We start from the raw sequence: 25,442 nt of genomic DNA on the forward strand, positions 1-25,442 counted from the left end.
GCGAGCCACGGAGTGTATCGTTAAATCTCGTTAATCGCTCTAAGATGTTTTACTGTTGCATTTTATGAAATCGTTAATTTTCTTTGGCTTTCCGTAAATTGGATTAACGAGCTCGGGGTAGTTAACTTTATTTATTTTAAGGATTTGTAACGCATCGCAACGAAGTTGAAAACAATAAGGAAGAACGGAATAATTGAATGTTGCAGTGGTAATAGAATGGTAATGGTTAGCAGATATGGCATGTAAACTGTCCAACTCAGTAGTACATTTCATATTTTTGCTTTTAATAAATCAGTCTCTGAAACAGTACTTAATCTGTGGTAGCTATCCAACGTAAACAAGTAGTTAAACAAGGATCAGTTGTTTTACTCAAAGTATTCATAGTGATGTTTAAGGGTTATGTCTAGGGTTTATTCAATTGACGTGCTCACAGAATTGTCTCTTGGGCGTTCCAACTAAGACCATTTGCAGAAGTGTAAATAAAGCAATTGCAGTGCTAGGCTGGTATTGGTTTTGGTCCCTCCTATTGTAATTGTACACATAATTTAGATGTCAATCAACTCAAAGTTATTTGCTGATACCTTGCATCGGCATTTCAACTTTGACTAAATAAAAGAATCCTCCTTGCTAGGGTCAATAAAGCCTATAGTTCTTTAGTTGCAGTTGCAACAGCATGGAAAGGTGCTGCGGCTACGTCCAATAAAGAAACGTTGTTTTATACAAAATATAATATCCATTATACATCTTGATGATAGCAGCTCTTAATTAGACAGTGGATTATTCAAAATCATTAAGCTCCTCCTCAATGAAGTACTTATCCATAAACTGCCAGATATCTGAATGTGACATTTTTAAATCATCAATAGCCTCTTTAGCATTTGTGCCAACTAGACAATAATCATTAGTAATCCGAGTCGTAAAGCGGTAATGGGATTCACTAGAAGCCCACCCAAGACATACCAAAAGGCATCGAGTTGAATAATGCCAGAAGTTGAAGAATTGCAGCATATCTTTGAGCAAACACTTCACTACTATTGTCTTGCGGTAACGGTTCTGCAGGCACAGACGCTTGTATTGATGTGGTGTCAATATCTTTGAGTAACATTTTACGCAAGTTAAAAGTAACATCAAGACGCGGTTTGGTAAAGTACTGAATTAGTATAGCCATGGAGACTGCCGCAGCCTCTCGAACACAAAGCCTCTCCTCATGAAGCATAGTAACAAGTGTTTCTAGTACAGATAACTTCGTTTCCGTACTCACAATAAGTGAATGTTGAAACATGAACGGAGGAAGAATAGCAAGAACATGCAAACGCTGGCTTAATGAAGTCTGGTTTTTCAAAATAGTTGTGCATGCTTCACAGAAGTCTTGCGCTATTACAGACGGATAAGTCAAATTTCCCAAAAGATGAAGCAAAGAGGTCGCTGCTTTCCGCAAATCTTTGTCGCCCTTCACATCTAACATATGGAGTACAGCGGGAAAAATTAACCTCGAAACCATAGGCAAGATGGCGAATCCACAGGGTAACATTATTAGCTTCTCTGTCCAATAAACAACTAAGCTTGCATAATGTGCATAATCCTTAGAACTTGAGTTATCAGTTGCATGAATACGCAAAACACCCAATTCCTCATATGCCTTCGTTAAGGCGTTGACTTTTGTAGTAGGAATCTTTCCGAAAAACAAACCGAGTGGGCCCGCTAATAAATTGGTTTTCAATAAGGCTTCAACACAATCATGGGACTCGTGGATTTGAGCGTGTTCAACTCCTGCTAACACAGAAGCAATAATATCTCGATGTGTTTCGTGAGATTGCTGCAAACTCGGAAGCAATAAAGCATAAACAACTTGGTCAAATTGAAAATGCCAGCCCACTGTTTTGATTAACTCACTCAGTAGGTCGAGCTTTGAGTCATCCAAAATTCGATGCAAGGATATATTTTTAAACATGTTGACCAATACATTATATAGTGGCCAATAGAGTATGGGATCAGAATCTGAGAAAACCATTTGAATAAGAGATTTCCAGAATTCTAAATTTTCCGATGATAAATTGTTTTGCATAACAGTAGTGACAAAAGGCACAATCCAATTCCAATGCTTTTCAGCAATTATCCTCCTGCATTGTGACAAACTCTTAACAAAACCAGTGAGCAGCTCCATGCCTGCCCGGTTTCTTAAGCGGTCAGAAGACAAGCACAGAGTCGCAATTTGTTTATGCAAGAAGCTTGAAGAGACACAAGAACCTGCGTTGAAAAGGATTTTAAATAGCAATTCCCATGTATAAACAATGTTACTTCGCCATTTCAGTTTAGTAGCCGAATCATCATCAACTTGTGGATCCCGAATTAAGAAAATCAGTAAATTCTGTAACCAAGATTCGTTAATTAATTTCAAAGCAGTATCAACCAGCTTTTGCGCAGCCGAGAAATCCACTTGCCCGTTGTAATTTTGCTCATAAACATCCAAAGTATCAGGTATAGCAAGCCAGCCGGGATATGACGCTCGAATGTAATGTATTTTTTTGCTGCCCGTAAATTCGAAAATAGTTTGCTTTATCTGAGCAATGTTATCTGGTGTTTTCTTCAATCTTTTTTCACTAGGGAGATGAATGTTTTGAGACAGTAGATCTTTCGCATCACCTTTGGATAGAGATACCTGCCAGACAAAATACAAAACTTCAAACAATCCGGCAAGACAGTAGGTTGCAGTAGTATAGTTTGATGAGATTATTCCTTCACTAAATAACTTCAGCAGTCTTGATGTTGGAGGAGCAAGAAAATTAACGGACAAAGTATATAATGCGTGTAAGATCAGCTCTTGCGTTTTGGAATGAGCATCGGGAAATGTATCTATGAACTCATCCCGAGCCATGCAGGCTATGTTAATATCTCTTTGCCTTTGTTGTTCTGTCGCAATGATGAACAGTCGCAGTTCTTCGTTTTCAAACTGTGAAGGTATTTTAGGGACGAAGTAATGTTCATATATGGGGAAATAGGTTTCAGCCCACATTTCTGATGCAACTTCTCTGTAAAGTTGCAAAGCTACCGTCTGAAAGGCAGGCTTGTCCGAGTTTCGCAATCGAACAATAATTTGAAGCACTGGGTATAAAAATACCCATTGCCGCTTTATTATGTTCAGTAACGAACGAACAGTGTACAACGCATCAATTGATCCCTCCAGGACGTCAGCATTCTCAGTTTCATTGAGAATGCTTACCAAGAATTGAAAAAGTTCTAATCGTGTATCACGGAAGAGATCGTCGCAAGATGTCAAAGAGGCTTGAGCGATAAGACGTACTTTATTATGATTTGAATAACAAAGCTTGATTTGCTGCTTATATATATACATTTCGTTTGAAGTGAGAATTCTTGGTACGTACGACAGGCGAAGATGTTTGAGGAAACTAAGTTGAATCCTCTTTTGCAAAAGCGTTGTATTATATGGTTGTTTCGCTTCTTTAAAGCAGAAGTACGAAATCAAAGGACTAGAAATGATGTCGATTTCTTTGAAACGTCTTAATGATTTTGAATACTCATAATCAATTAAGTAATACTTTTCACAAGCAACCACATTTTCCAAGATCATAACATCATAGCCAGGTGATTTGAAAACAGCATTATGAATTTCGACTAGTAGAAAACCTAAACGCTTTCTTAAGGCCTCCATAACGGAGTTCTGTTGAGGAGATATAGTCCAACGACTACGAGCTTTTGAGCGTATGTATTGATAGTCTCCGGTGTACGTGTTGTACTCGTCATGTTTGTATTCTGGAAGAAACTCTATATCAGGAATTTGAAAGAGCTCTGCCGACGCTGAACTTAACAAGCGCAACCAATCAAGGTATGAACAGACATCATCAACCCATTCATTTGTCACTGCAGCTGATTTCTGAGTGATGACTCTCTGCTGTAAATAATCCATACATAAAGACATATACCGATCGCATATGAAAACAGCTAAATCGATTTCCTGCTCAGAAGGTATATACCAGTGTATTTGAAGACACTTATTTTCATAGGGTTTCCCCCATTCGGCTATAGGACGATGTAGTCGTTTTGTAAAATTCGTTGGATATGCCGAAATTAAGTTGAATACCAGTTGGTGAACGAAAGATGAAGCTAATGGTTCCGTAGATCCCCTGCACAAAAGTAATCTGTCAAGAAGTTCCTTTAACTCACACCTTTTATCCAGGAAATATTTTCCATTAAAGTCAATAATACCATTTAGAATATTCAGATTCCAGACTAGTTTACAATCGTCAGCTATATTTTTTTTCAAGTAGTATTCAATAGACGGGTCTGCGTTCCTCTTGTCAATTTCGACATTAATATTATGAGAAATAACAGGGTATAGTGTCATCCAAGTTTTCTCCGGAGAAGCATGAGTAAATGCAGCACAGACCTTATTAACAGCATTGACAGCCTGGTTAACAACGTTTGTTGAAAGAAAGTTGCAGAGTCTTGAGAGTGTTAAATCAAACCACTCATCGCTCAGAGCAGGCAGTAATGACTCTAATGTCATCGATAGACACTGTTCAATATCTTCTTTACTGTAGTCAGTGGGAAAATTCTCAAGCAGCGCATATATGCGATTCTCAAAAGCATGCAACCAATTGCAAAAAGTAGTCATTGAACTAGTCATAACTTTATCGTAGTCAATAAAAATGGCCTTAGCATCATCATGCAATAGATAATTATCATCATTCATTTGTCTGAGCTTGGTGATTTCTGACTGAAACCATTCGAGGAATATGCCAGAGCCCAGTTGCTCGTCTATATTGTAAAACGAAACACAATGCGAGACAATCGCCACGAATTTTAAGACGAGTTCTGTTCTTTCGCAAAAGTTAGAGTCGATCCCGGGAAGAATTAGTTCCAGCAATGGAAGAATATGAGGCTGATATTGCTTTGTTCCAGCTATTACTTGAGCTAACGAAATAAGAGACTCGATCGAGACAAGCGCGTTATGTGATTTAACTGATGATTCAAGGGCTGAATAAATTCGCTTTAACATACACGGAACAATTGCATCTGGTTCAAGAATGGCAAGAGCGCGAAGAGACTTCTGCGCCATGGTTCTTAAATACTCTTCTGTAGAGTGAATGGCATTAAGTACAGACGGTTTAAGTATTTCCACAAACTCTTTTTTTATATGATTTGTCAAGCGTTTCTCTCTTGGAATAGTAACATCCTCGTCGTTTTCATATGTCCAACGTTTGAGAAAGCATTGTGAGAGTTCAGCGAGAAACTGAAAAAGCAATTCATTTCCTGGTTCATTGGCAGATAGGTGATAATAGGGCGTAAGCAGGTAGAAAAGTTCGTTCAGCATAGTGAGAATATTATCCTCAGTTTGCTCGCATTTTAAATTCAGTGAACAAACAATCCATTCGGCAAATTTTGAAATAGCGTTCGAGTTTTCAGCGTCAAACATATACATAGCCGTGCGTTCTTCCGAGTAAGGAACGAAGGCCACTCCATCAGGTGGATACACATTGAACTTAGACATGACCGTGTACTGCTTTGAGTTGGAAAAAAGTGACATTCCTTCAGGGTCATCCGCATTGAATAACCGGAGACCATAGTGAAACAAGGTTCGTGCTTGTTCAGGCGTGAAAATACCATATTCAGAAAAGCTATATTTAAAGCCGTCATTAAGACCGCTGACAGCTAAGCGAGAAAGAATATCAAATAGCATTGTGTCAGCAACAACGTTTTTTGTAAATAGACTGTGAAGATGGAAAATAGTCGGGAGCCATGTCTGTGGATTCAAGCTGGGAACATTTGTTAAAATTGAAGTGGGAAGTAATAAAGATAACATTCCAACGGCAGCGAGTGCATCTGTAAAGTCGGATAAGGAAAATAATGGCAATACTTCATTCAGAACGTTATTCGTTTCTTCCGCCGGGAAAAAAGCGCTAGCTGCACGAATTAAAACGGCATCAAAGGAGTGCCTAGAAAGAACAGAGGTTGTGCATTGTTCCAAACGAAAAAGCTGTTTCTTCATCAGCTTAAAAGCCAACCGCCAATCTAGCTGTAAATCGGCAACAGTGAGAAAACGTCTGTCAATGGGATGCTCACAGACATTGCTTATACAGCTTTCGTCAGGACATGAAGGAAGGTCTACGAGCATTTTAAACCGATTTGCAGCTCTATCATCTATCCAATCTGGAAGGTTTAGAGACATTGCAAGTTCGTAATAGATTTCCATAAGCGTAATATGTGTCTTTCTTGGTAATCTGTATTCTAATTGAAGCCATTTGTCCAGCTCATTGTCCCACTTGGCGATGCTTGGCCAATTGCAAACGGTAAGAGCATTGAAAAAATGACTAATATAAATTCAAGCTTTGACAACTGTTCTGACCGAGTATCATTTTCGAAGGGAAGATGTTTTAGGACGTCAAAAGTGAATCTTTTCTTGAAAAGGGCCGACATTTTGTTATAAAATTACGAGAAGAGTCCTAGAACCGAACTTCGCATAAAGTAATATGTCGATTGGCCTCTGTTTTTCTTCGTTTTTGTAAAAGTCTGTGAGCAATTTATATGCTATTGCTTCACACAGCCTGTATCGCCGTATTAATTGGGATTCGTTCGTGTCCTACGAACATATACCAAAGATCCCAGTATGGTATAGCATCTCGCCTAATATCATAGCAATTATTCTTCATCAAATTTGGACTGCGTTTCAGCAGATACATTTAACGCGACTCATTACTCTTCTTAAACCTTATTTTTAGATGTCGGTTTTGAACTGCATTTTGTTAAAGCTCGTTATCGTAAAATTTAGGTGACTAACCAAAATAAAAAGGTAGCACATAGTACAAAAGGACAGTAAATTTAAGAGTACGTCGGAGTAATTCACGAATTAGTGCGACGTAAGCATCAGTCCCTTTTTGTCATCTAATAGTTGCCAAGTAGAGTCAATTCCGAAAAGAACAATTAATTTATTCATAATAATACTCGGTGGAGACAACCATTTTAATTCGCAAGGCTCAAATAATCCGCCAATAATTTTTCAGCATTGGGACTAATTATCGGTGGTTATGAGAAAGCTCTATGCGTTCTTTGCTTTCAACGAGTTAATGAGAAGGGTGGATTATCTGTGTGTATGCGTCCATTTCGATATTAAAACATGAAGCTTCATACTGTCTCGTACGGACGCAATACTTTCAGTTTTTTTACAATCGACAATTGTATGGATTGATGACAGTTAAAAAGTCTTTTATTTTCTGTTGTATTTTCAATCATAAGCCCTGTCATTAAGTTTATCAATTGATGCAAAAAGAGGCCGAAATTACTCTAAAAGAAAAAATGTTCTGCATAAGTCATCGTCTTGCTTGGGCTGCATAAAAAGGGCCTTTCTGAAAATGTAAGCTGTGGTTGATAGGGATGAATAGCTTGTTGCTTGTAAAGAAACTACTGTATATGATTAAGGTTTGTATCTCGAAGAGGTAGTTACTTATTTATACTTCTCGTCGTATACAACTCGCTTTGCTAATGTACAACTCTGCAAGATAGCTTACCAAATAAAAGTCTCATAGAACAACATTAGTTAATTCCTTAGCTATTCAAACACTTTGCCGCTACGGTTTTCTATTAAGAGTAGTGTACTCTCGCTTTTCACCATACACCGTGATAAAGTGCTAATTGTTGAGGTAATAATTTGACATTTTGTTTGTTGATACTGATACATTTAAACAAACGCTGTTGGTAGTAGAAACGTCAATGTTACCTTCCATCTATGGCGTTCGTACTCACCGAAATAAAATAGCATACGCTCTTGTACTGCTTGGACATTGAAAAGCTCTCATTAATATTTTTTTATGCTCTCTTCGTTACCCTTTCTATGCTCCTGATATGTGGGAAATAATAAGTGTATATTTACTACGTTCCTTGACTATTTAGTTTTATTCATTTACATTTTTTTTTTTTGATAACGAATGATCGTTCAAAAAGGTCGGTATAAACCTTGATCAGTTATCGCCTTACAAAAGTCCATCCATGATGAATGATAAAATAGACACTGAATAGAGGAGTTTTAGTAAAATTTCTGTAACGTTTTGAGAGCTGTTTTCATGACTCCGTTTAACTAATAATATTCGTAGTAACATCAACGTTATCTGAATGAACTACAATAAACGAGTGTCATAGTTTTTTTTAAACCATTACAGATTTTGTAATTCGTCTATCGACCGTATCAGTACTGAGTTTGCGTAGAGGAAATATTTATATCATTGGTTTGAAGTCTAAGACTTGAAAGTGGTATATAAAAGAAACGTTAATGAATATCAGTCTACTTCAATGCCTATTTGCAAAAAGTGATATAAGGTTTTATACATGTCAAGCATTTCGATACATTTGCAACAAGCTACATACCGATGGTGTCTGCAGTGATGCCAATAAAGGAAGCACAATAGGAAAGATTAACATTCTCTAAAGCTGCTTTGGCATTGGAACACATAGAATTCCATCAGTACAAATTGTTTTCACTAAATCTCCGTCTCGCTCAGGTACCCTTCGTCATATAGCAAGTTTATCAGAGAACAGTGTTCTTTACGAAACTATCAAAATGCGACTCTCTAACGACCATAGGTAGTAATCCCCGCAGCTGTTCGCTGTTGAAATTAAAGCAAACGTCATTTTTGTAATAGCGAATTGCCCCATTTCTCCCCTAACTCAGGGTCAATCCAGGGTGTTAGAATATTTTGTCTCGTTAGTGAACGTAATATCTCGAATCGCTTATAGTCATACGCAACAGTGCGGAATCCCACGAAGTCAGCTTATAGGAACTAGGTATCACGCATTGCTCCTTACTAAGGTTATTTTAAATATGACGATGCAGGGAAACAATTGGTTGTTGCGACGTTTCGTCTTGATGATTAGGGTTGTCCCACTCGCTGACCCTTTTCGTTCTTCGCAACAAGCTATGATTGATCAACTTTCTAAAACAGTTTGTCGCTAAAAAAGGAAAGCCGGCGATCCGACGAAAAGGACTGCAACCCCTTACAGTAACTCGTTGATCCTGTGAGTGCCTGTGCAGGAATTTTGCAAGGGTTGACCCCGTAAGAAACGAACAAGGCAGCGTGTAGATCCCTTCGCTTGGCAAAACTTTTGTTGGTGAACTGGATTTGATGCTGTGATAAACAATTGCAGTAGACAATTTAGAAAATGCAATAGGGAGTTTGTCCCAAGGAGGTAGGCTGTGCCTCTTTTTCATGTTGAGACAGATGGGAGGAGAATTGCGTAAAGAATAGGTATAAATACTTGTCCATTGAGCACCTCTTCCACCATCCAAAGACGAATCAATTCATCTTTACAACAACTACTACTTCAATTCTCAATATGAACTCTACTGTCGCTTCCAACAACACCGCCGTTGACGTTCTCCCCACCAAGGGCGCCAAGTACCACCCCACCCACTGGCGTTACCCCAACATGTGGTAAGTACAGGGACACCGTTCGCTTAGATAATTCGTCGCAAAGCCGACACTAAAATTTCGCCTCGATAACCTTATTCCAATGCTAACGCCTTGCAGCATCATTGCTTAAATTGCTTAGCGGTGATACTCATTCTTGCACATTTTTTGAATTCATTTGTGACTCATCTTTGTCGCAACCAACCGAGTCAACTATGACGAAGTGGATATTTTCATAATCAATCATTTTTACAACTATTTATGAGGTGGATGTGAGAGGAGGTGCGCAGGGTCTTGCATTTGTTTTTTTTTTTTCAAAGTAGTTTCTAGATATTGTCGTAACTTGTATTGTGAACTGCATTCTTTCGTGCTATAGAGCTTACCGGCACGCCTTCTTCACATCGTTCGTACTCTCCGAAGTCAAACCATACTTTCATTATATCTCACTAAATTGTAAATAACACAATTCACTATCTCTCATAAACTCTCACTAAATCTCACTAACCCTCACTTTCCACCTTGCTCGCTCATCCTCACAGACCATCCACCATGATTGCCTCTATAGTTCGAAGTCGTGGTTTAGGAGCGGCAAGTTTGTATCTGAGGTTCTCGTCCACGGCCTTGAATCGGTCGTTTCTGGCCCATCGCTACAAATCTACGACTTCGTCGTCTTCGCCCGCTCCGAAACGGCCTCCACCTGCCGAAAAAGCTGCTAGTTTATTAAACAAACTGCCGTCAACTTCTCTGCTCACAAAAAGCGGTTTCTTGACGGTTACCGCTGCTGGTTTGGCAGCTGCGATTTCACGCGATATCTACATTGTCAACGAGGAGTCTGTTGTTGCTGCCGCCTTCGTTGGTGTCCTTCTCGTCCTCGGAACGCTTGGTCGCAAGGCTTTCAGCCAAGGTGCCCAGCAAGCTGCTGAACGAGTGACGAAGGTGTTGCAGGACGCACGCGAGAACCACGTGGATATTGTACGTCATAGGATCGACCAAGTTGCCTCGCTTCAAGATGCGGAGGAGGTAACAAAACTGCTTTACGATACGGCTCGTGACCTCGCTAAAACGGAAGCCGAAGTCTTTGCATTGCAGCAACAAGTGGCCGTTGTCCAAGAAGCTCGTTCAGTGCTGGACAGCTGGGTTCATTACGAGGCGGCCGTTCGTGCAGCAGAGCAGCAGCAAATTGTCAAAGATGTGATTCGTCGCGCTACAACTAGACTTCAAAATCCTCGTGTGCAGGCTGCTGTGATGGAAGAAAGCTTAACAAGCATTGAGGATTTGCTCAAAAAGCATCCAAAAGCAGGCGCTCAAAGCTAAAGCGGAATGTCTTCAATCACACGTGTGTCTGTCTTCTAATGTTCCTTTTCTTCATTCCTGCCTGCCGGATTTTCTTAACGACGTAATGAATTGCAGTTTCTGTTCTATTTGCGTGTTGTAGGATCAAGCTGTTCCAGCAGCTTCATTGTTTCCTCATAAAAGAACATTGTAATTGCACTGTGGGGTTAGCGTTCGCTTAAGCAAGCACGTGCGAAAATGCGACGCGAGTACAAGAAGACGAGCAAAAATAACTCCTTCGTAGTCTCGTTCGCATTCACATTGACATACCTTCCTGGGGCCACCTTTGTCAAACTCATGGCAAGTCCTCGGTAAAGACCGCGGATTCCGTCTGCACGCAGGATTCCCCGAAGACATTGCCATGTGTTGTGGTAGATATTGCTGTGGGCTTGGAGATTCCGCTTCAGGGTGTCAGCCGGAAACGTTAGTGTCTTTGAAGTAGCTCCGGCAATGATACCACACAAAAATGAACGCGGTCCCGTGTCGAGTCGAGAGAGCGTGTCATCACAAAAACGATATGTCGTGAAAAAACAGCCAATGTACGGTGCAATTTGCACTACTGAGACGCCTAGGCCGGGGTAAAAGTCGGCAATGCCCCGCGTCTTTAATGTGTGGAGAACCGTACGTAGGATGTGGGGTCGATGTGTTTGGGCTGCGAAACGAGTCCGCATCGTATCGAACGGATACGAGACCGCTGTCGCAAAACTGCCGGCGAGTGCTCCACACATAAAGTCCATGAGTCGCGGGTGCACCTTGGTAGCATGATCTAGGGACAAACGTTTCGTTTGTGAAAATGCAAAAAACTCGCAACTACCGTATGCCAGATACAAAAACTCGGCTGAAAGATTTCCCCTCCAGAAACCTAGTAAACCTTCCCCGCGTAACGTGCGCAAAAAGGTTGTACGAAGCGAGTCTTGCGTCACTTGCATACGAATTTTCATGACGTCAAGGGGAGCGACAAAAAGCCTAATTTCTTGATTAGCAAAACCGTTCATGATGAGAGGAGATGACGTAAGAAATTAGCGATGTTTGTAGTGAACTCCTAAAAATATTTTGTGTAGCACACTAAAACACAGTAAACAGCCCACCACCTAGGGCGGTGAAACTTAGTGCACTAACGAGATGGGGGTGTAAAACGTTACATACCTGCAAATGCCAGAGCCCAAAGCACCAGCAACTGTGTGATGCCAAGCAGGACGTTGGTACTTTGCTTCCATGGCGGCAAAGGACAGGAGGCGAGCGAGGAAGGTTATACCGGCTATAGGACACCGGTTCTCGGAGCTGACTGAAGGCAGAGATTAGAAAAACATACGGTAAACTGGGATAATGCAATTCAACGCATTTTGAAAAGATAAATACTGAACTCATACATTGCATCGTAAAACAACGATTTACCATCGTTCATAAACTTTCACTATTCACGCTACCATCCTCACTACATCTCACTATATCCCAACCTTTCGTTAGTATTTCGTCGCGTCTCCCCGTCTTCCTTCCCATACAACCTTTACCGTTTTTTATTCACAATGGGCTCGTTTCTCTCGACTCCGGCTTTTGAGGTGCGCCGTAAGCGTTTACTCCCCTTGTTCCGCGCCAATCATTCTCACTTTTCTCCTTTGGACTCGAAAGGTCTTGCCAATCCAGTTCCATGGCTTCTTGCCGGATTACTCTACGGGCCGTGCGATCCTCAGGCCTTTTTCCAGCTTTACGACACCATGTCCCCCCATCTGCCCCCACAATCCCACAAGGGCCTCCACACGAACGAGCTGACGCGTGAGTCGTGTCAGAACGCGCTCGGTAATCCTGACCTGGTTGATGAATTCGTGCTCTTCTTTGAAGATCGTCTTGTTCAGGACGCGTTGTTTAATACGTCAGAGCTCGTAAAACGCGAATTGAAGGAAATGCCCATGCTTCTCGACGGACTCTGTGCTGACGGTGGTGCAGCTTTAGCATGCATTGCAGTGGGACTCGAACTCGAGGTTCAGGAGTGCGTTGTTGATGGATTGGCTATGGCTGCAGCTACTCCGAGGAAGCCCCCTCCGAGCATCTCCGAATCTGTTAGCGTTTCCGGTGACGTTTCGGGGACTAATCCGGTGTCTTCTTCTGAGCAAGAACAAGAAGAGCAGCAGCAGCAACAAAAGAATCCCATTCAGACGGCTCTCGAGTCATTACAGTCGCGGGATGATCCTTACCGTATTCACAAACTCGAGGAACTTCCGGGTTTGCTTCTCGCTTTTGCAGAACGCGATATGAAACATTACTTTGTGCCGTATATGGCATCTCGTGCGATCCCTCGTTTGAAGAGACTCGTTAATGATGACTTTGCTTTGGACGCAGCTGTGCTGTTGCTAATTCAATGCAGTCGTGTTCCTGAATCCATGCAGTTTGATTCTGTCGACGATTGGGTCAGCAAGGCTGGTCTTCCTTAAGACCTCTTGTAATCTTTTTTATATTGACCGGTACGGGATGGACGGTGTGAGCTACAGTAAGTCCGGACTTGTTCGGTAAACTGAGCAAATTCGGACACTTTTCCAATATCATTTCGGTATTGCTCGGTGAATTCCAGGTGTACTCCGGCAATTACACCGACTCTGTCTTTGAGCTGGCTATGCGACGAAGCACTTGTATGTGTGCATAGTTTTGTATTTTATGCTGAAACGGGCTACACAGCGTCTTGTCCTCTTTGCCCATTATCGTTGTTTTTGTGTGGATACGATATCTTCCGTTCCTCATGCCTTTCCTGTACATGAACAATTCGTGGAAGAGTCAGATACGCGTTCAATTAATCAGAATCGACTAAAATCCGTGGTTGGTTCTACTCAGAAGGACAAAGGTGATCGAATTGCTTGTGAAGCGTTCACAAACGCAGATGGATGCGTTCGTTCTTTTGCCCGTCAATGTCGACCCGCTACCAGTAAAAAACTTGGTCCAAAGCAGAAGACACGCACCGATGAAAATACTCAATTGTTGATGAATAACAATACTCAGCAGCGGGAGACGTCGTCAACCGTGCTCTCAGTAAAGCCGGGCATCGAAGTTGATCTGGAAACAAAGCTTAAGAGAGCTATGAGGCGCGAAATGAAACGAAATAACTACAAACAAGCCCTTGATTTGTTTCTTGTCTTTATAAATGGATCTAATGGATTTCGTTTGGCTACGGTGGGTGAATTAAAACAAGATGACTTCGGTAACGGCGCAACCCCGACGGTTAACTCGGATGAGAAAAAAGCATTGCACAGGTCTCGGCTTTCACGGCATAACAAATCAACTGCTTTCTTCCAAAGTTATCGTGACTTTTGTCGATGCTGTTCGCTTGCTCTGGATTGTGTTAATCATCTAGTGCTTCCTCTCGAAGCGCGTCGTCTGTATGATTTGTTCCACATGCACGCTATTCCGTTCTCGCGAACAATGTATCAGTCCATACTGAAATGTATCTGCTCCTCCATCGCTTGTCCTCAAAATTTTGTGGATTTAATATTTCACAACATTTCCGATAAAGACGTTGAAGATTATCGGATATATATGCGAAGGCTAGTCATGTTACAAGTGCCACCAGAACGTACATGGTCGGTTGTGGATCAAATGCATCGTGACCATGTCTCTCTTGACGCAAGTATTTACGAGGTGCTGTTTCGTGCATTTGCAACTCAAAAGAACCACGGTGTTCACTTTTTTCGTGCACTAAAACAACTTTTACAAAGCAAGACCACGCTACTTCCGTCTACGTATACTGTAATTATTCAACAGTTGTCTCGGTTACAATGTCCACAACTTGTTTGGGTTGTGTTGCAATACCTCAAAAAGCGAAAAAAGAAACTGACAACAGATCATTTAAATCCGTTGTTGTTAATGAGTTTACGAAGTCGCAACATCGCCGATGTACGGCTGTTTATCAAAGTATTGCGAGATAACAGGCTTGTTCCTAATGTATCTTCCTTCAATATGCTTGTTAGTGCAGTTTTGAATGAGACTGTTTCTAGTATCAATATTGAAGAGGAACGAACTGCGTCCACTCCCACTGCGACGGAATCATGTTTCACCAGGCAGCTAGTGCATGTATTAAATTCATGCATGCATAGCTATCATGTGAACGCAGACTTAACTACTGCAAATATCATATTGACACATATTCAGACGTGTAGGGCTGCTGGCAGACTACCGTCACCTTTATTGAAAGTGTTGTTGCCGTACGTTCAACATTCATGCAGCAGTACACCTCAGTATTTGTCTACAGGAAATTTACCGAGTCGACGTTGGTTCATTCACTTGACATTAATTCTGCATGTAAAGTCGAAGTCAAGCTCTGTATCGAAGTGCACACAGCTTGTTAATTATGGGTTGTTTGATGCATCTCTTGCACGGAATTATCTCGATTATTTACTGAGATCCAAGAAAACACAGCTTGCTTATGATTTTTTTGTTCAGTATCTTACGAACAACGGGCATATAACGATGGCATTGGCAGACTTTGTACATATTTATGTTCGGGGTGTCATCCGTACTGGAGACGTTTCAAATCTTGAGCAGGCACTCCAACATGTACGTAGAAGTCATCCGTTAGAACTTGGAAGCCACACCGTTTTGTTGTTAGTTTTGTACACTGATTATTGGCGAATCTTTGATAATGCCTCTGATCGGCTAATGTATTGGGTCGAATACTGCGCTCGATTCAAGTTAAGCCTGGATGAGTGTCATTGTACATATATCGCAGAGTGGCTATGTTCAAATAATTACACTGACCGTGCTATTGACTGGGCTCTCAGTGCCCTTCGGCTAGACAAATCGCGAAACTTGTTATATCCTTGGTTTTTACTATGCTGCTGCTTAAGCCGATATCATGATGCAACTGCCTTTATGGAAGTGCTGACAGTTTTAAACAACCGTCAATGGCATTTTCTACCACAAAAGTTTGCTTATTTAATTGAGTGTAGCAAACGTTTATCTAACAATGATGTTCTAAAGGCAAAACTTGGTTCTCTAACAAGGATTTTAAATGAACGAACAAGCTATTACAGAAATTTGCTTTCGCAAATGGAAAAATCCATCTGCGATTGTTCTTGTGTTACGCCCAAAAAATACTGAACCTCGCTTTAAATTTAAAATTATCCCTTACACTGGGGGAATGCAGTTCTTTTTGTTCAGTTGCAGTGTAAGCTGGTTTTTGTTTCACTCCTACTGCTCCTCGCTTTCCATCAATTCATCCTCCGTACTCACCCGTCCCTTCTCAATCGTTTAACGTTTACCTCCATTCCCGCTTACACATTGTATCTTGTGTTTACTGGTACATCTCCTTTTTTTCTAAGTTTATTTTCCATTTCGTTATGATCGATACGCTTTTTATGTAATGAATGTTGTCTGCAGAAAAAACAAAAACGATATTACTCGTGAATGTCGACAAGGTCATTAATCTTGTCAATTCACGTATAGCCGTTAGACAATGTCTTTGAATGAATCTTTTCTTTAAATTAATGAAAGTACAATTAAAACTACTAGAAAGTTCCTGGAGTGCTAATATCTGAGCATAATGTAGCATGTTTGATTCAGGTTAGTTTCAACTCAAAGTGTTAGTGACTTTGACGAGTCGGGCTCCGATCCATGCATAGGGATACTTTCTCTGGTAGAAGTTACGGAAACTTCTGCGGTTTGCGATTCGGGCAACTGTAGTAAAGCTTCCACCCATAACTACGTTGTGCTTTCCATCAAAGAAGTCTCTCGTGTAGTCTGGATACAATTCTTCGGGAGTGAAATCCAGATCTTCTTTCAAAACAGTACTTGTCCATTCCCAGAGACCAGTGTATATTTGAGGTTTTTCTTCATCCTGTAATGACTTGGGATACCATTGCTGGAACGCAGTTGCATAACCGGCTGTATCCACATACGTTTCTTCATTTGGTTTCAAAACATGATCATAGAAGGCTCGCAGTTCGTAGTCAGTTGGTAGCCGGCATCCTTTTGCATTTGCATATTGTTTCAATTCATCATAAGAAGTAGCCACAGGCCATCCCAGAACATGCTCAATCGGTAAGGGTCCATACATGGATTTTGCAAACAGCATCTCATCCTTTAGTAACCAGGTTTTTGGTATAGCTGCCTCAAATTCCTCCTTACTCTGTGTGGTTTCTTTCAAGAAACTCAAATACTCACCATTTGAGATTGGCCGGTTAGCTATCTCAAAACAGCGAACAGATACTTGACGTTCGGGCTTCTCGTTGTCCCAACCGTAATAGAACGTTTCTTTCCCATCAGCAGTTGTGGGAATACCCATGGTGATGAAGGACTCGGGCACACGAACCCAAGTAGGATCTGTTTGGAGAGCAGGAGCAATCGGTGGAGGAAAGTTGTTGGGAGAAATTATGTGATAATCCGATTGTAATAAAATGTAATACGAGGTTTCCAGGTGCATGGCCGTATGCTCGTAAATCATCCACATTGCGCGTTGCATATTCGCAGACATTTCACCCTGCTTATAAATTGAAACAAGACGAGACCAAACATTACGCTCGTACTCGTTAACTTCTTCTACTGAAGGCCATTTCTCGGGAGGTTGCGAATGCCAGTGGCATTTTTTCGTGTTGTCCAAATCAGGATCAATACCTCTTTGAAACCAATCCCAATAGTCTTTACGTCCAAGTGTTGGTTTCCCATCTGTAAGACGTGCAAGATATATGTCATTGAACGCAGGAACGTGACCAATGTAGAAAATAAATGGGTGTCTCACTGGAATAAGTTCAGTAAAGTACAGGTCTCTAGGATAAAGCTTAAAAACGAGATACAACCAAGCAAGACGTATCTGAGTCCATTCTTCTAACGTTGGGCACGGCGTTTCCGGGTTTCTGGAGACGTCAAATGTAGGGACTGATGCAATGAACAATGAAAAACCATGGTTTGATTTAAGTTCGGCTTCTGTGAAAAATCCGCCATTATGCAAAATCTTGTTAGCTTCCTCCGAGCTGCTCTTCCAGCTTTCTTCACAAAGTAGTTTGTGATTCTGTGGAAACGATAACTGAAGCTCAGGAATAGTAACTGGGCGTTTAGATATAAGGAAAGCCTTATGCACACCAGTGTGCTCATCGTATTCACCTTGGTACCGCCAATCATCGAGATGGAATAGACGCGCTCCGAAAATATGGTTGACATGATTCAGTATGTTAAGCTCAAACTTTTCCGTTATATGGTGTTTATCGTTGTATGCACTAATAATTGTTTCCTTTTCATGACGGTGATCGAAAGAAACAATAATTTGATCATCAGGCTTAAGCTTTGAGGAAAAGGCTTGAAGGAAAGTGGCGCTTTCCTCACGAGAAAAGTTTCCTATGGAGGATCCAAGGTACGTAAGAACAAATTTTGAATTAGGCGAACTGCGAAGGATAGGTAGATAGCTTAGTGCGTGTTTGAAACAGCCGCATATACCAGAAATCTTAACATTTCGGTAGCTAGTTGAGGCTTCCAATGTGTTCAGTGAATTTTGTAGCTCTTTTCTGTTTAAATCCAACGCATAATAATGGACCGGAGAACATGTGTTTTCAAAAGCATCGAGGAGGACTTTTGTCTTTCGCATAGAGCCGCAACCAAGCTCAAGAATAATAGTTGTCGACGTTTTCGAGCGAACGTGTTCAGCAATCCAATCGGCATGTTTTTGTAAAAGCTGCATCTCTAGTCGAAAGGGATAGTACTCATCCTCTTGTGTTATCTGTCCAAACAACTGTAATCCAGTTTCATCGTAGAGTAAGGAGGAAGAAAGACGAGATTGCTTTAGGTTGGCACTGACGGACTGAGCCGAAAATATATCAGCCGTAGCTCCTATATCTATAATGCTTTCAGCCATCATGATGAAGATTTAGTAAACCGAAGAATTTGGAAGAGCACTACAGTAGCACTTGAAAAGAGACGGAGACGTAAGGAAAATGAAACATTCGACTTGTTAAAAACGCAATCTGTTCAGCATGCTGCGGATACCTTTCGTAATGTATGATACATTTGATGTCAGTATTCCTTCATCAATCATTGGTTCTGAGAGGAGGTTGTGTGTGTAGTTATTGTATCCTAGTAAGTATGAGAGAACACTTAACCATCTTTTAATTGGATTGTTGTTATAAATGGAATAAGTAAGTCAGAAATGTCCAATTTGGTTCAATTTGCTCAACAGAGCTGGGAGAAAGAGCAAAATCCATTTTTTTATTTCTTAATTAGAGCATCTATTTACGAAAAAGAGCATATATACTTGTAATTGTACATTTTAGCTCAAGCTCCCACTTTGCTTGAGGATGGAAGACGGAGAGAATGTATTCCGTCATTTATCGCTTACACAAAACTTTAATTGGACTTTCGGCATCTACTAGTGTCCCGCGAACTTTAAATTGTGTGACACCAAACTGAGGGTTCGTTAGGCAGCTGTGCCTGACGGCTTACTGGCGCTCCACCAACACAGCAAAATGCAGAGAATTCATAAAATCCTGGTCTATTTCATCTTGATGTCTATCTTTAAGAACTCATTGTATCTTATCGATATGGAGGAACCATGGGCCTCGATTCGTCCCTGGACCTCTATCATTTTGCTTGCTCTGTACGGCGTTAAGCTTGGCTTCGAGCTCTTGTACAATGTTGCCAACACTCACAACAAGCCTGAGGCTTATGTTGATTTGGTCAAGGTGAGTTTGGGATGTTGCAGGTCTTTTTGGAAAGGAGAAACGCGTGTACTCAGTGAGTGTACGCGTTCTTTTCCTCAAAAAGACTTTCAGTTATCAAGACCGGCTGCTAACATTTTGTTTAGGACATTAAGGAAGCCCAAGATGCTCTTCGTGCCAAGGGAATGGTGATTGACGATGAGTAGATGGCTACAAATATTAAGGCACATACTTTACGCTGTCAATCACGTACAACGCATATATACATTTAACATAATGTGAATAATACATACCCCTCTGCAACGTTTAGAAAGGAATTATTTTTGAGAACTACAAAATAAATCAAAAGCAGAACGATGAACAGTGCCAACTTCACTGAAACTAACGTCCAAAAAACCAAACAAAATCTATTCGATGATGTGTGCACAGACGAAACTTAACACCCGGGAAGGGAAGTTAGACCTGTAAGAAAAAATGACGATGAAGTGCAGGCATCTTTTGAAGGGGTAAGAGAGGTAATGATGAGGAATACTGTAGAGAAGAAAGGAAATGGAAGACAAAAAAGAAAGGGACTCGGGGATATGGATGTACTCGATGTGAGTCATTCAGTAGTAGAGTGTAAGTTGTCTTGACTCCGAATTGCTCAAACAGAACTGGCTTCAGTCGGCTTTGGTGAAGGTGTTTGTCTCTCATTCATCGTGACATGTTTACTTGCGCAGATAGCGTTGGTAAACAGGGTTTTGTGTTTCCTCAACCCAAACGTAACCGAGAGAGTTGAATATATCTTCGATGAGGGCACGCTTGTCATCCGTCACTTGGACACCAACAAGGACGCTGGCAATGTCACCACCTTGGTTACGGTAGTGGAACAAAGACATGCTGAATTGGCTCTTCAAGGTACTCAAAAACTTACAGAGAGCACCAGGGCGCTCGGGGAATTCAAAGCGGTAAATGCGTTCGTTGGGAACGAAAGCCTTGCCGCCAATCAAGTAACGAGCATGCATCTTGGCCAATTCGTTTTCACTGATGTCTTCGGCAGCCATACCGTTTTCGGAAATTTGGCGGATAACTTCGGGTAACTCAACAGAACGGTTCTTTACGTTAAAGGACATGTAAATGTTGGCGACATCGGGGTCGGAGTAACGGTACGAGAACTCGGTAATGGCACGAGGGGAAATGATGTTGTGAAGCTTCTCAAAAGAACCAGCACGCTCGGGGATGGAAACACTGAAGAAGACTTCCTTGTTCAGACCAAGGTCAGCACGCTCAGCAACAAAGCGGAGACGATCAAAGTCCATATTAGCACCGCTCAACACACAAACTTGGGCGGCGTCGGGACGGGAGGGAGGGTGCATACTAAGATAACGCTTCATACCAGCAACAGAAAGAGCACCAGAGGGCTCAATAATGCTACGGGTATCCATGAAAACATCCTTGATAGCAGCACAAATCTCGTCCTTGTTCACAAGGACGACATCATCCACATTTTCAGAAGCAACGCGGAAGGACTCCACGCCATTCACCTTGACAGCGGTACCATCGGCAAACAGGCCGGCCTCCTTGAGGGTAACACGCTTGCCATTCTCGACGGAACGCTTGAACGCATCAGCGTCGAAGGTCTCGACACCAATGACCTTCACATGAGGAGCCAAACGCTTCACGTAAGCAGACACGCCAGCCAACAAGCCAGCACCACCGACAGCGATGTAAATAGCGTCAAGCTTTTTAAGATCAACTTGTTGCAACACTTCCTTGGCGATTGTGCCTTGGCCAGCGATTACATAAGGGTCGTCATAAGGGTGGATAATGGGCAAATTGTGCTCCTTGGCAAGACGAGTACATTCGGCCTTAGCTTCATCAAAATTATCACCGACAAGCACGGCCTCCGCACCAAGACGTTGCACATTCTTCCACTTCACCTCGGGCGTGTTTCTGGGCATAATAATAGTAGCCTTAATGCCCATATGGCGAGCAGCGTAGGCAACACCTTGAGCATGGTTACCTGCAGAACAAGCAATAACACCGTTCTTTGTCTCTTCGGGAGTCAACGAGGCCATCTTGTTGTAAGCACCACGAAGCTTAAAGGAGAACACAGGAGTAAGGTCCTCGCGTTTCAGATATACGGGACAACCAACTCCCTCACTAATAACGACACCCTTCGTTAACGGAGTCTCCTTCATCACATCGTAAATACGAGACGTCAATGTCAACCGTAAATAGTCCGGAGTTCCGTCTGCCTCACGCATTTCCTTGGGCACGACACTGACAATCGCCTTCTGTTCCTCGTCTGTAACCGAAGGAGACACATTGTACTCGTTCACACCAGCAATTTTTGGGTTAGAAATGGAGCTAGCTTTCAAAGTAACGCGTGTCGAAGTGAAGGGACGACGAGGAGCAGCAACATTTGTGTTTACAGATCTAAAAACGCCAATTTGAGCAGTTGAAGCTGTAGGGTGTTGGAATCCTAAAGCAGACCTCAGGAAGCCTGAAGTCCGCGTTCTACGAAGAAACGCAGCCGATTTCATTGTGAAATTTAACGGTTGCTTAGCAAAACCGGTTTGGCGTTGAAGCAGGACGTGAAAGGTGGATGGCAGCTGCGTACTGACAGTTTAATCAAGACCATCCTTCGCATCGTTAGAGGTCACTCGGGCGCGGTAAACGGGGAATTGGGTGGACAGTGAGTGGAAGGCCTACAGCGAAGAAAAAGGAACAATTAGGTCTATTGGTTTTTTTATTATTTATTTGTTTGTTTGTTTGTTTTTTTGTCGAATTTTTTTGTCGAATTTTTGCTTTTTTTTTTGCCTTTTTTATTTCTATTTAATAATTCACATGTAAAAATTTATTTCAATAAGTATTAGGGAGGAATGTTACGGATTTTTGTAAAAAAAAAAACGAGCTAATATACTTAAGTCTTTAAAGGTAGTACTTGGACAAGAGATCAAAGCAATATTTTGGAAGCAACACATAACCTAATAAGTAGCATGCTTGTTAACGAGACCGGCATATCTAGTAACACAATCATTTACCTCGTTTACGCTTCAACCATTTAGTAAATCCATCAATATCGCTTAATGGCGATCGTCAGACTTATCAAGTCAAACTGTTATCAAGCGTACTAATCCTTTTTTTCTCCCCTCTAGTAAACCGAGTTCAAAGTCCATACTTTATATATAATAAATTAATATAAATAGCAATTGAATATTCCAACCAAAGTCAAAAGCTTCATGATCACTAACGTAGGTCACGTTCTCAAATATTATTAGGATGCAATTACTACAGTTGTTTAAGCACATCACATTCTTCGTAACCCTCCATGATCTATTAGGACTTCCTTAAATAAATAAAAGAGTTCACTTCATTTATGTAGTTTTCTGTTAAGAAAATAATGGTACCCTTTTACCTCTCTACTAAGGAAAAACAGCATTTCTCTTTTTTCTTTCAACCGAATAAGCCAAACGGACGCTATAAATATCAAGTATAAAATCAAATAACGCGATCGAAAAAAATCACCCTCATTAGATATCCGTATATAGTACATTATCGACATTACCGACATTCTTGCTATACGCAGTTTCGAAATTGCAGTGTGCTGATGCGGAGAAGTTGGGAAAATTCAAAATAACAAGAGAGAGTGCATGTTGCAATATCAACGATGATAGAGTATGTGACCTTCAATTGCATTGATTACTTCGCAATGATGTAAAACGAGACATACTGGGAAAGAATAGTGATGAAACGCAAAGTTGTTTGTGTCGTCTCAAAAGTTTTCAGAATCAATTTCTCAGAGGAGCAACAAAAATGAAATTACATGAGACCGATACCGTTAATATTCGACAATTACCGGAATCAGCAATAATAAGAGATTTTAGGGTAGTAGCTGGGTCAGGTGTTTTGTCCAAGGATTGGTATGCAGGATAGACGCATGGCACAACGACATCCGTTTCGAGAATAAAAAAGATTAACGGAGAGTATATTAGCATAAAGTAAAGGCGGTATCAAATCACAAAAGTCTTTTTTAGAAACTTGGTCAATAGCCTCTCTTTTGGAATTGCAACTCTTTCATCGTTTTCATAAGTTCAACGTTTCAGAAATTGAAGTGACAGCTCTTCAAGAAAGACGAAAACATTATATCGTAGGCATACCTGCAAAATGATGGGTTGAATCATGGAAAGGTCGGGAAGTTAAGTCTTCAAGCATGGAAAGCATACTGTCTTTGCTTTCCTCACATTTTAGACTTAGCGAACAAATAACCAATCGACTGTATTAGATAGTCCCGACTGACCCGAAGTTCTTAACATTCTTGACGCTCCGTTCATATCCTCGTCCTTGTGGACAGTTGTTCTCCTTCTTTTGATGGAAGCGGCAATATCTGAAGACTATATTAAAACAAAGTTCGCGTTTGCTCTCGTGTAAACACGCCGTACTCAGAAAACCTACATTAATAGTCATTGTTAAGGCTGCGAGCTGCCAAACGAGAGCACACATCGGTGAGTGCTACAGCAATGGCATGATCCTTCAGTAAAGAAAAGGTATCGCACAATTGAAAAATGGTAGGTAGCCATACCTGCAAATTGGTTTCATAATCTTTAAGAGACGATGGAGAGGTCGTAAGCAACAACGAAGGCATACCAACAGCAGTTAGTGCATCCGCAGAACGAGATAATGAAAACAAGGGCATAACTTCATTCAACACGTTATGCACCTTTTTTGCCTGAAGGAAGGCGTTTTCTTCACATATCATTGTTCTCAACGATGTTGTAATTTTCTGGCATGTATTTTTTGTCTAAACGAGGACAGGCTTTCATGTAGTTGAAAGCCAAGCACCAGTCTAATTGTAGATCGGTCACTGTAAGAAAACGCTTTTTAAGGAGGGTGGGTACAGACATTGCTCTCGCAGCTCTCATCTGAGTATGAAGGGAAATTTGAAAGCTGAAAGAAGCGAACATAAGTAGCATCCGCAAATTATCCTGGATAATTTAGGGATAGTTCCAACTCATAGTAAATAGGAATAAGTATCTTTTGTGCTTTTTTCTGGGTATTCTGTAACCAAATCAAAACCACTTGTCCTGCTCCTTGTCGCATTTGAGAGCGTTTTGCCAACTGCGAGCGGTAAGACCTTAGAAAGTTTCGACAATATAAAGTCAAGCTTCGAAAGCTGTTCTGATCGATTGTCATAATTGAAGGAGAAAGTGTTTGAGTTCATCAAATGTGACTCTGTTTTTATGTAAAGCCGACATAATCTCGACGGAGAAAGCAAGAATAAAAGACGAAATTAATTTTTTTAAGCGTGTTTTGTGTACGGAGTTGTCAATGAAATTCTGGTTCTTCCTTTTCCTCACGAAATTGAAGAATAAACCAAATTACAGACTATGAATAGCAAAGACACAATCCCAATCGCTTTAATAAACTATTTTTATACTAATATATTCGTTTATTAAGAAAGTAGATTAATAATTCCAATTGAACACGGTCCAACCGTTGAGCACAGTAAAGCTGTTATATATAATCATTTGGGCTGCGTTCACAAAACCTATTAACGTGTTTCGACACATTTATCGCACTTGAAAGAATTGTTTTTTTGGTCCTCGAAAATCCTGATGATTTTTTTTTTTCTTTTCCTTTAAGAAAGAGGACGAAAATGAAACTTGATCGTAATATTTTGTGCAAACAACTTTATAAGTATTTATACAAAAAGCAATGTTTTGATTAAATAAACAGTAAAAAAAAAGCCCAGTGAATGCGATTTTTGCATTAGTAGAGATATTGCAAGGTTTCCTTACGATTTATTATGTTTGAGTCTTCAAATATATACGCAATTTCCAGTTGTGCCATGTGTAAAACGCTAAACTGAGTTCTATGTGAGCGAACTTTGTTTTTTCTTAAGATGAAACGAAATGAATTCGTTTGGTGGAAAGCTTCGAAAGAAAAGCTTTTGTTGCTTACACTTTGACACACTCAATTACTTTACTAATTGGTTTGTGCAAAAGGCTAATATTAACGTCTCAACAAATTCGACAGTATCTTTTATACAAGTTCGAAAATTCGATGCTTGGTTAATTCTACGCTCCTG

At 40.9% G+C, this 25,442-nt stretch overlaps 10 protein-coding genes across 10 annotated transcripts; 4 read left to right on the forward strand and 6 right to left on the reverse strand.

Annotated features, from left to right (window-relative positions):
* Nucleotides 1-184: 184 nt before the first annotated feature.
* On the reverse strand, nt 185-7,723 carry SJAG_00837 (hypothetical protein). The gene is made up of 2 exons (XM_002172067.2): nt 961-7,723; nt 185-887 (listed from the first exon to the last, which is right to left on the reverse strand). The coding sequence occupies exons 1-2, from the start codon at nt 6,209-6,211 to the stop codon at nt 778-780; spliced, it is 5,361 nt and encodes a 1,786-aa protein (XP_002172103.2). The 5' UTR covers nt 6,212-7,723; the 3' UTR covers nt 185-777.
* Nucleotides 7,724-8,824: 1,101 nt separating this feature from the next.
* On the reverse strand, nt 8,825-9,217 carry SJAG_06591 (hypothetical protein; the record flags this gene model as incomplete). Its single annotated transcript, XM_011050691.1, has 1 exon — nt 8,825-9,217. One exon carries the CDS (start codon nt 9,215-9,217, stop codon nt 8,825-8,827), a length of 393 nt encoding a protein of 130 aa, XP_011048993.1.
* Nucleotides 9,218-9,938: 721 nt separating this feature from the next.
* On the forward strand, nt 9,939-11,749 carry SJAG_00836 (F0-ATPase subunit). Its single transcript, XM_002172065.2, has one exon. The coding sequence runs from the start codon at nt 9,966-9,968 to the stop codon at nt 10,728-10,730; it is 765 nt and encodes a 254-aa protein (XP_002172101.1). The 5' UTR covers nt 9,939-9,965; the 3' UTR covers nt 10,731-11,749.
* On the reverse strand, nt 10,030-12,077 carry SJAG_00835 (thiamine pyrophosphate transporter). Its single transcript, XM_002172064.2, has 3 exons — nt 11,895-12,077; nt 11,019-11,714; nt 10,030-10,907 (listed from the first exon to the last, which is right to left on the reverse strand). Exons 1-3 carry the CDS (start codon nt 11,963-11,965, stop codon nt 10,835-10,837), a joined length of 840 nt encoding a protein of 279 aa, XP_002172100.1. The 5' UTR covers nt 11,966-12,077; the 3' UTR covers nt 10,030-10,834.
* Nucleotides 12,078-12,274: 197 nt separating this feature from the next.
* On the forward strand, nt 12,275-13,177 carry SJAG_00834 (fungal protein; the record flags this gene model as incomplete). Its single annotated transcript, XM_002172063.1, has 1 exon — nt 12,275-13,177. The coding sequence occupies one exon, from the start codon at nt 12,275-12,277 to the stop codon at nt 13,175-13,177; it is 903 nt and encodes a 300-aa protein (XP_002172099.1).
* Nucleotides 13,178-13,397: 220 nt separating this feature from the next.
* SJAG_00833 (hypothetical protein) lies at nt 13,398-15,830 on the forward strand (the record flags this gene model as incomplete). Its single annotated transcript, XM_002172062.1, has 1 exon — nt 13,398-15,830. The coding sequence occupies one exon, from the start codon at nt 13,398-13,400 to the stop codon at nt 15,828-15,830; it is 2,433 nt and encodes an 810-aa protein (XP_002172098.1).
* A 191-nt stretch (nt 15,831-16,021) lies between these two features.
* SJAG_00832 (sulfatase modifying factor 1) lies at nt 16,022-19,015 on the reverse strand. The gene has a single exon (XM_002172061.2). It carries the CDS (start codon nt 18,574-18,576, stop codon nt 16,300-16,302), a length of 2,277 nt encoding a protein of 758 aa, XP_002172097.1. The 5' UTR covers nt 18,577-19,015; the 3' UTR covers nt 16,022-16,299.
* Nucleotides 19,016-19,096: 81 nt separating this feature from the next.
* On the forward strand, nt 19,097-19,887 carry SJAG_00831 (dolichol-phosphate mannosyltransferase subunit 3). The gene is made up of 2 exons (XM_002172060.2): nt 19,097-19,396; nt 19,519-19,887. Exons 1-2 carry the CDS (start codon nt 19,181-19,183, stop codon nt 19,576-19,578), a joined length of 276 nt encoding a protein of 91 aa, XP_002172096.1. The 5' UTR covers nt 19,097-19,180; the 3' UTR covers nt 19,579-19,887.
* On the reverse strand, nt 19,618-21,966 carry SJAG_00830 (threonine ammonia-lyase). The gene has a single exon (XM_002172059.2). The coding sequence runs from the start codon at nt 21,895-21,897 to the stop codon at nt 20,080-20,082; it is 1,818 nt and encodes a 605-aa protein (XP_002172095.1). The 5' UTR covers nt 21,898-21,966; the 3' UTR covers nt 19,618-20,079.
* A 613-nt stretch (nt 21,967-22,579) lies between these two features.
* Nucleotides 22,580-24,356, reverse strand: SJAG_05201 (hypothetical protein). Its single transcript, XM_002172058.2, has one exon. The coding sequence runs from the start codon at nt 24,111-24,113 to the stop codon at nt 23,811-23,813; it is 303 nt and encodes a 100-aa protein (XP_002172094.1). The 5' UTR covers nt 24,114-24,356; the 3' UTR covers nt 22,580-23,810.
* Nucleotides 24,357-25,442: the final 1,086 nt, after the last annotated feature.

The sequence above is a fragment of the Schizosaccharomyces japonicus genome (genome assembly GCF_000149845.2).
Source record: "Schizosaccharomyces japonicus yFS275 unplaced genomic scaffold supercont5.1, whole genome shotgun sequence".
Taxonomy (NCBI): domain Eukaryota; kingdom Fungi; phylum Ascomycota; class Schizosaccharomycetes; order Schizosaccharomycetales; family Schizosaccharomycetaceae; genus Schizosaccharomyces; species Schizosaccharomyces japonicus.

Coding starts and splice junctions, on each gene's coding strand:
- SJAG_00837 (XM_002172067.2), bottom strand. CDS start 6,211: ATGGAAATCTATTACGAACTTGCAATGTCTCTAAACCTTCCAGATTGG. Junction 888..960: donor ATTCAACTCGATGCCTTTTG/GTATGTCTTGGG, acceptor ATTATTGTCTAG/TTGGCACAAATGCTAAAGAG.
- SJAG_00836 (XM_002172065.2), top strand. CDS start 9,966: ATGATTGCCTCTATAGTTCGAAGTCGTGGTTTAGGAGCGGCAAGTTTG.
- SJAG_00835 (XM_002172064.2), bottom strand. CDS start 11,965: ATGGAAGCAAAGTACCAACGTCCTGCTTGGCATCACACAGTTGCTGGT. Junction 11,715..11,894: donor TTGGGCTCTGGCATTTGCAG/GTATGTAACGTT, acceptor TCAAGAAATTAG/GCTTTTTGTCGCTCCCCTTG. Junction 10,908..11,018: donor ACAAAGGTGGCCCCAGGAAG/GTATGTCAATGT, acceptor CTAACCCCACAG/TGCAATTACAATGTTCTTTT.
- SJAG_00832 (XM_002172061.2), bottom strand. CDS start 18,576: ATGATGGCTGAAAGCATTATAGATATAGGAGCTACGGCTGATATATTT.
- SJAG_00831 (XM_002172060.2), top strand. CDS start 19,181: ATGCAGAGAATTCATAAAATCCTGGTCTATTTCATCTTGATGTCTATC. Junction 19,397..19,518: donor CTTATGTTGATTTGGTCAAG/GTGAGTTTGGGA, acceptor CATTTTGTTTAG/GACATTAAGGAAGCCCAAGA.
- SJAG_00830 (XM_002172059.2), bottom strand. CDS start 21,897: ATGAAATCGGCTGCGTTTCTTCGTAGAACGCGGACTTCAGGCTTCCTG.
- SJAG_05201 (XM_002172058.2), bottom strand. CDS start 24,113: ATGATATGTGAAGAAAACGCCTTCCTTCAGGCAAAAAAGGTGCATAAC.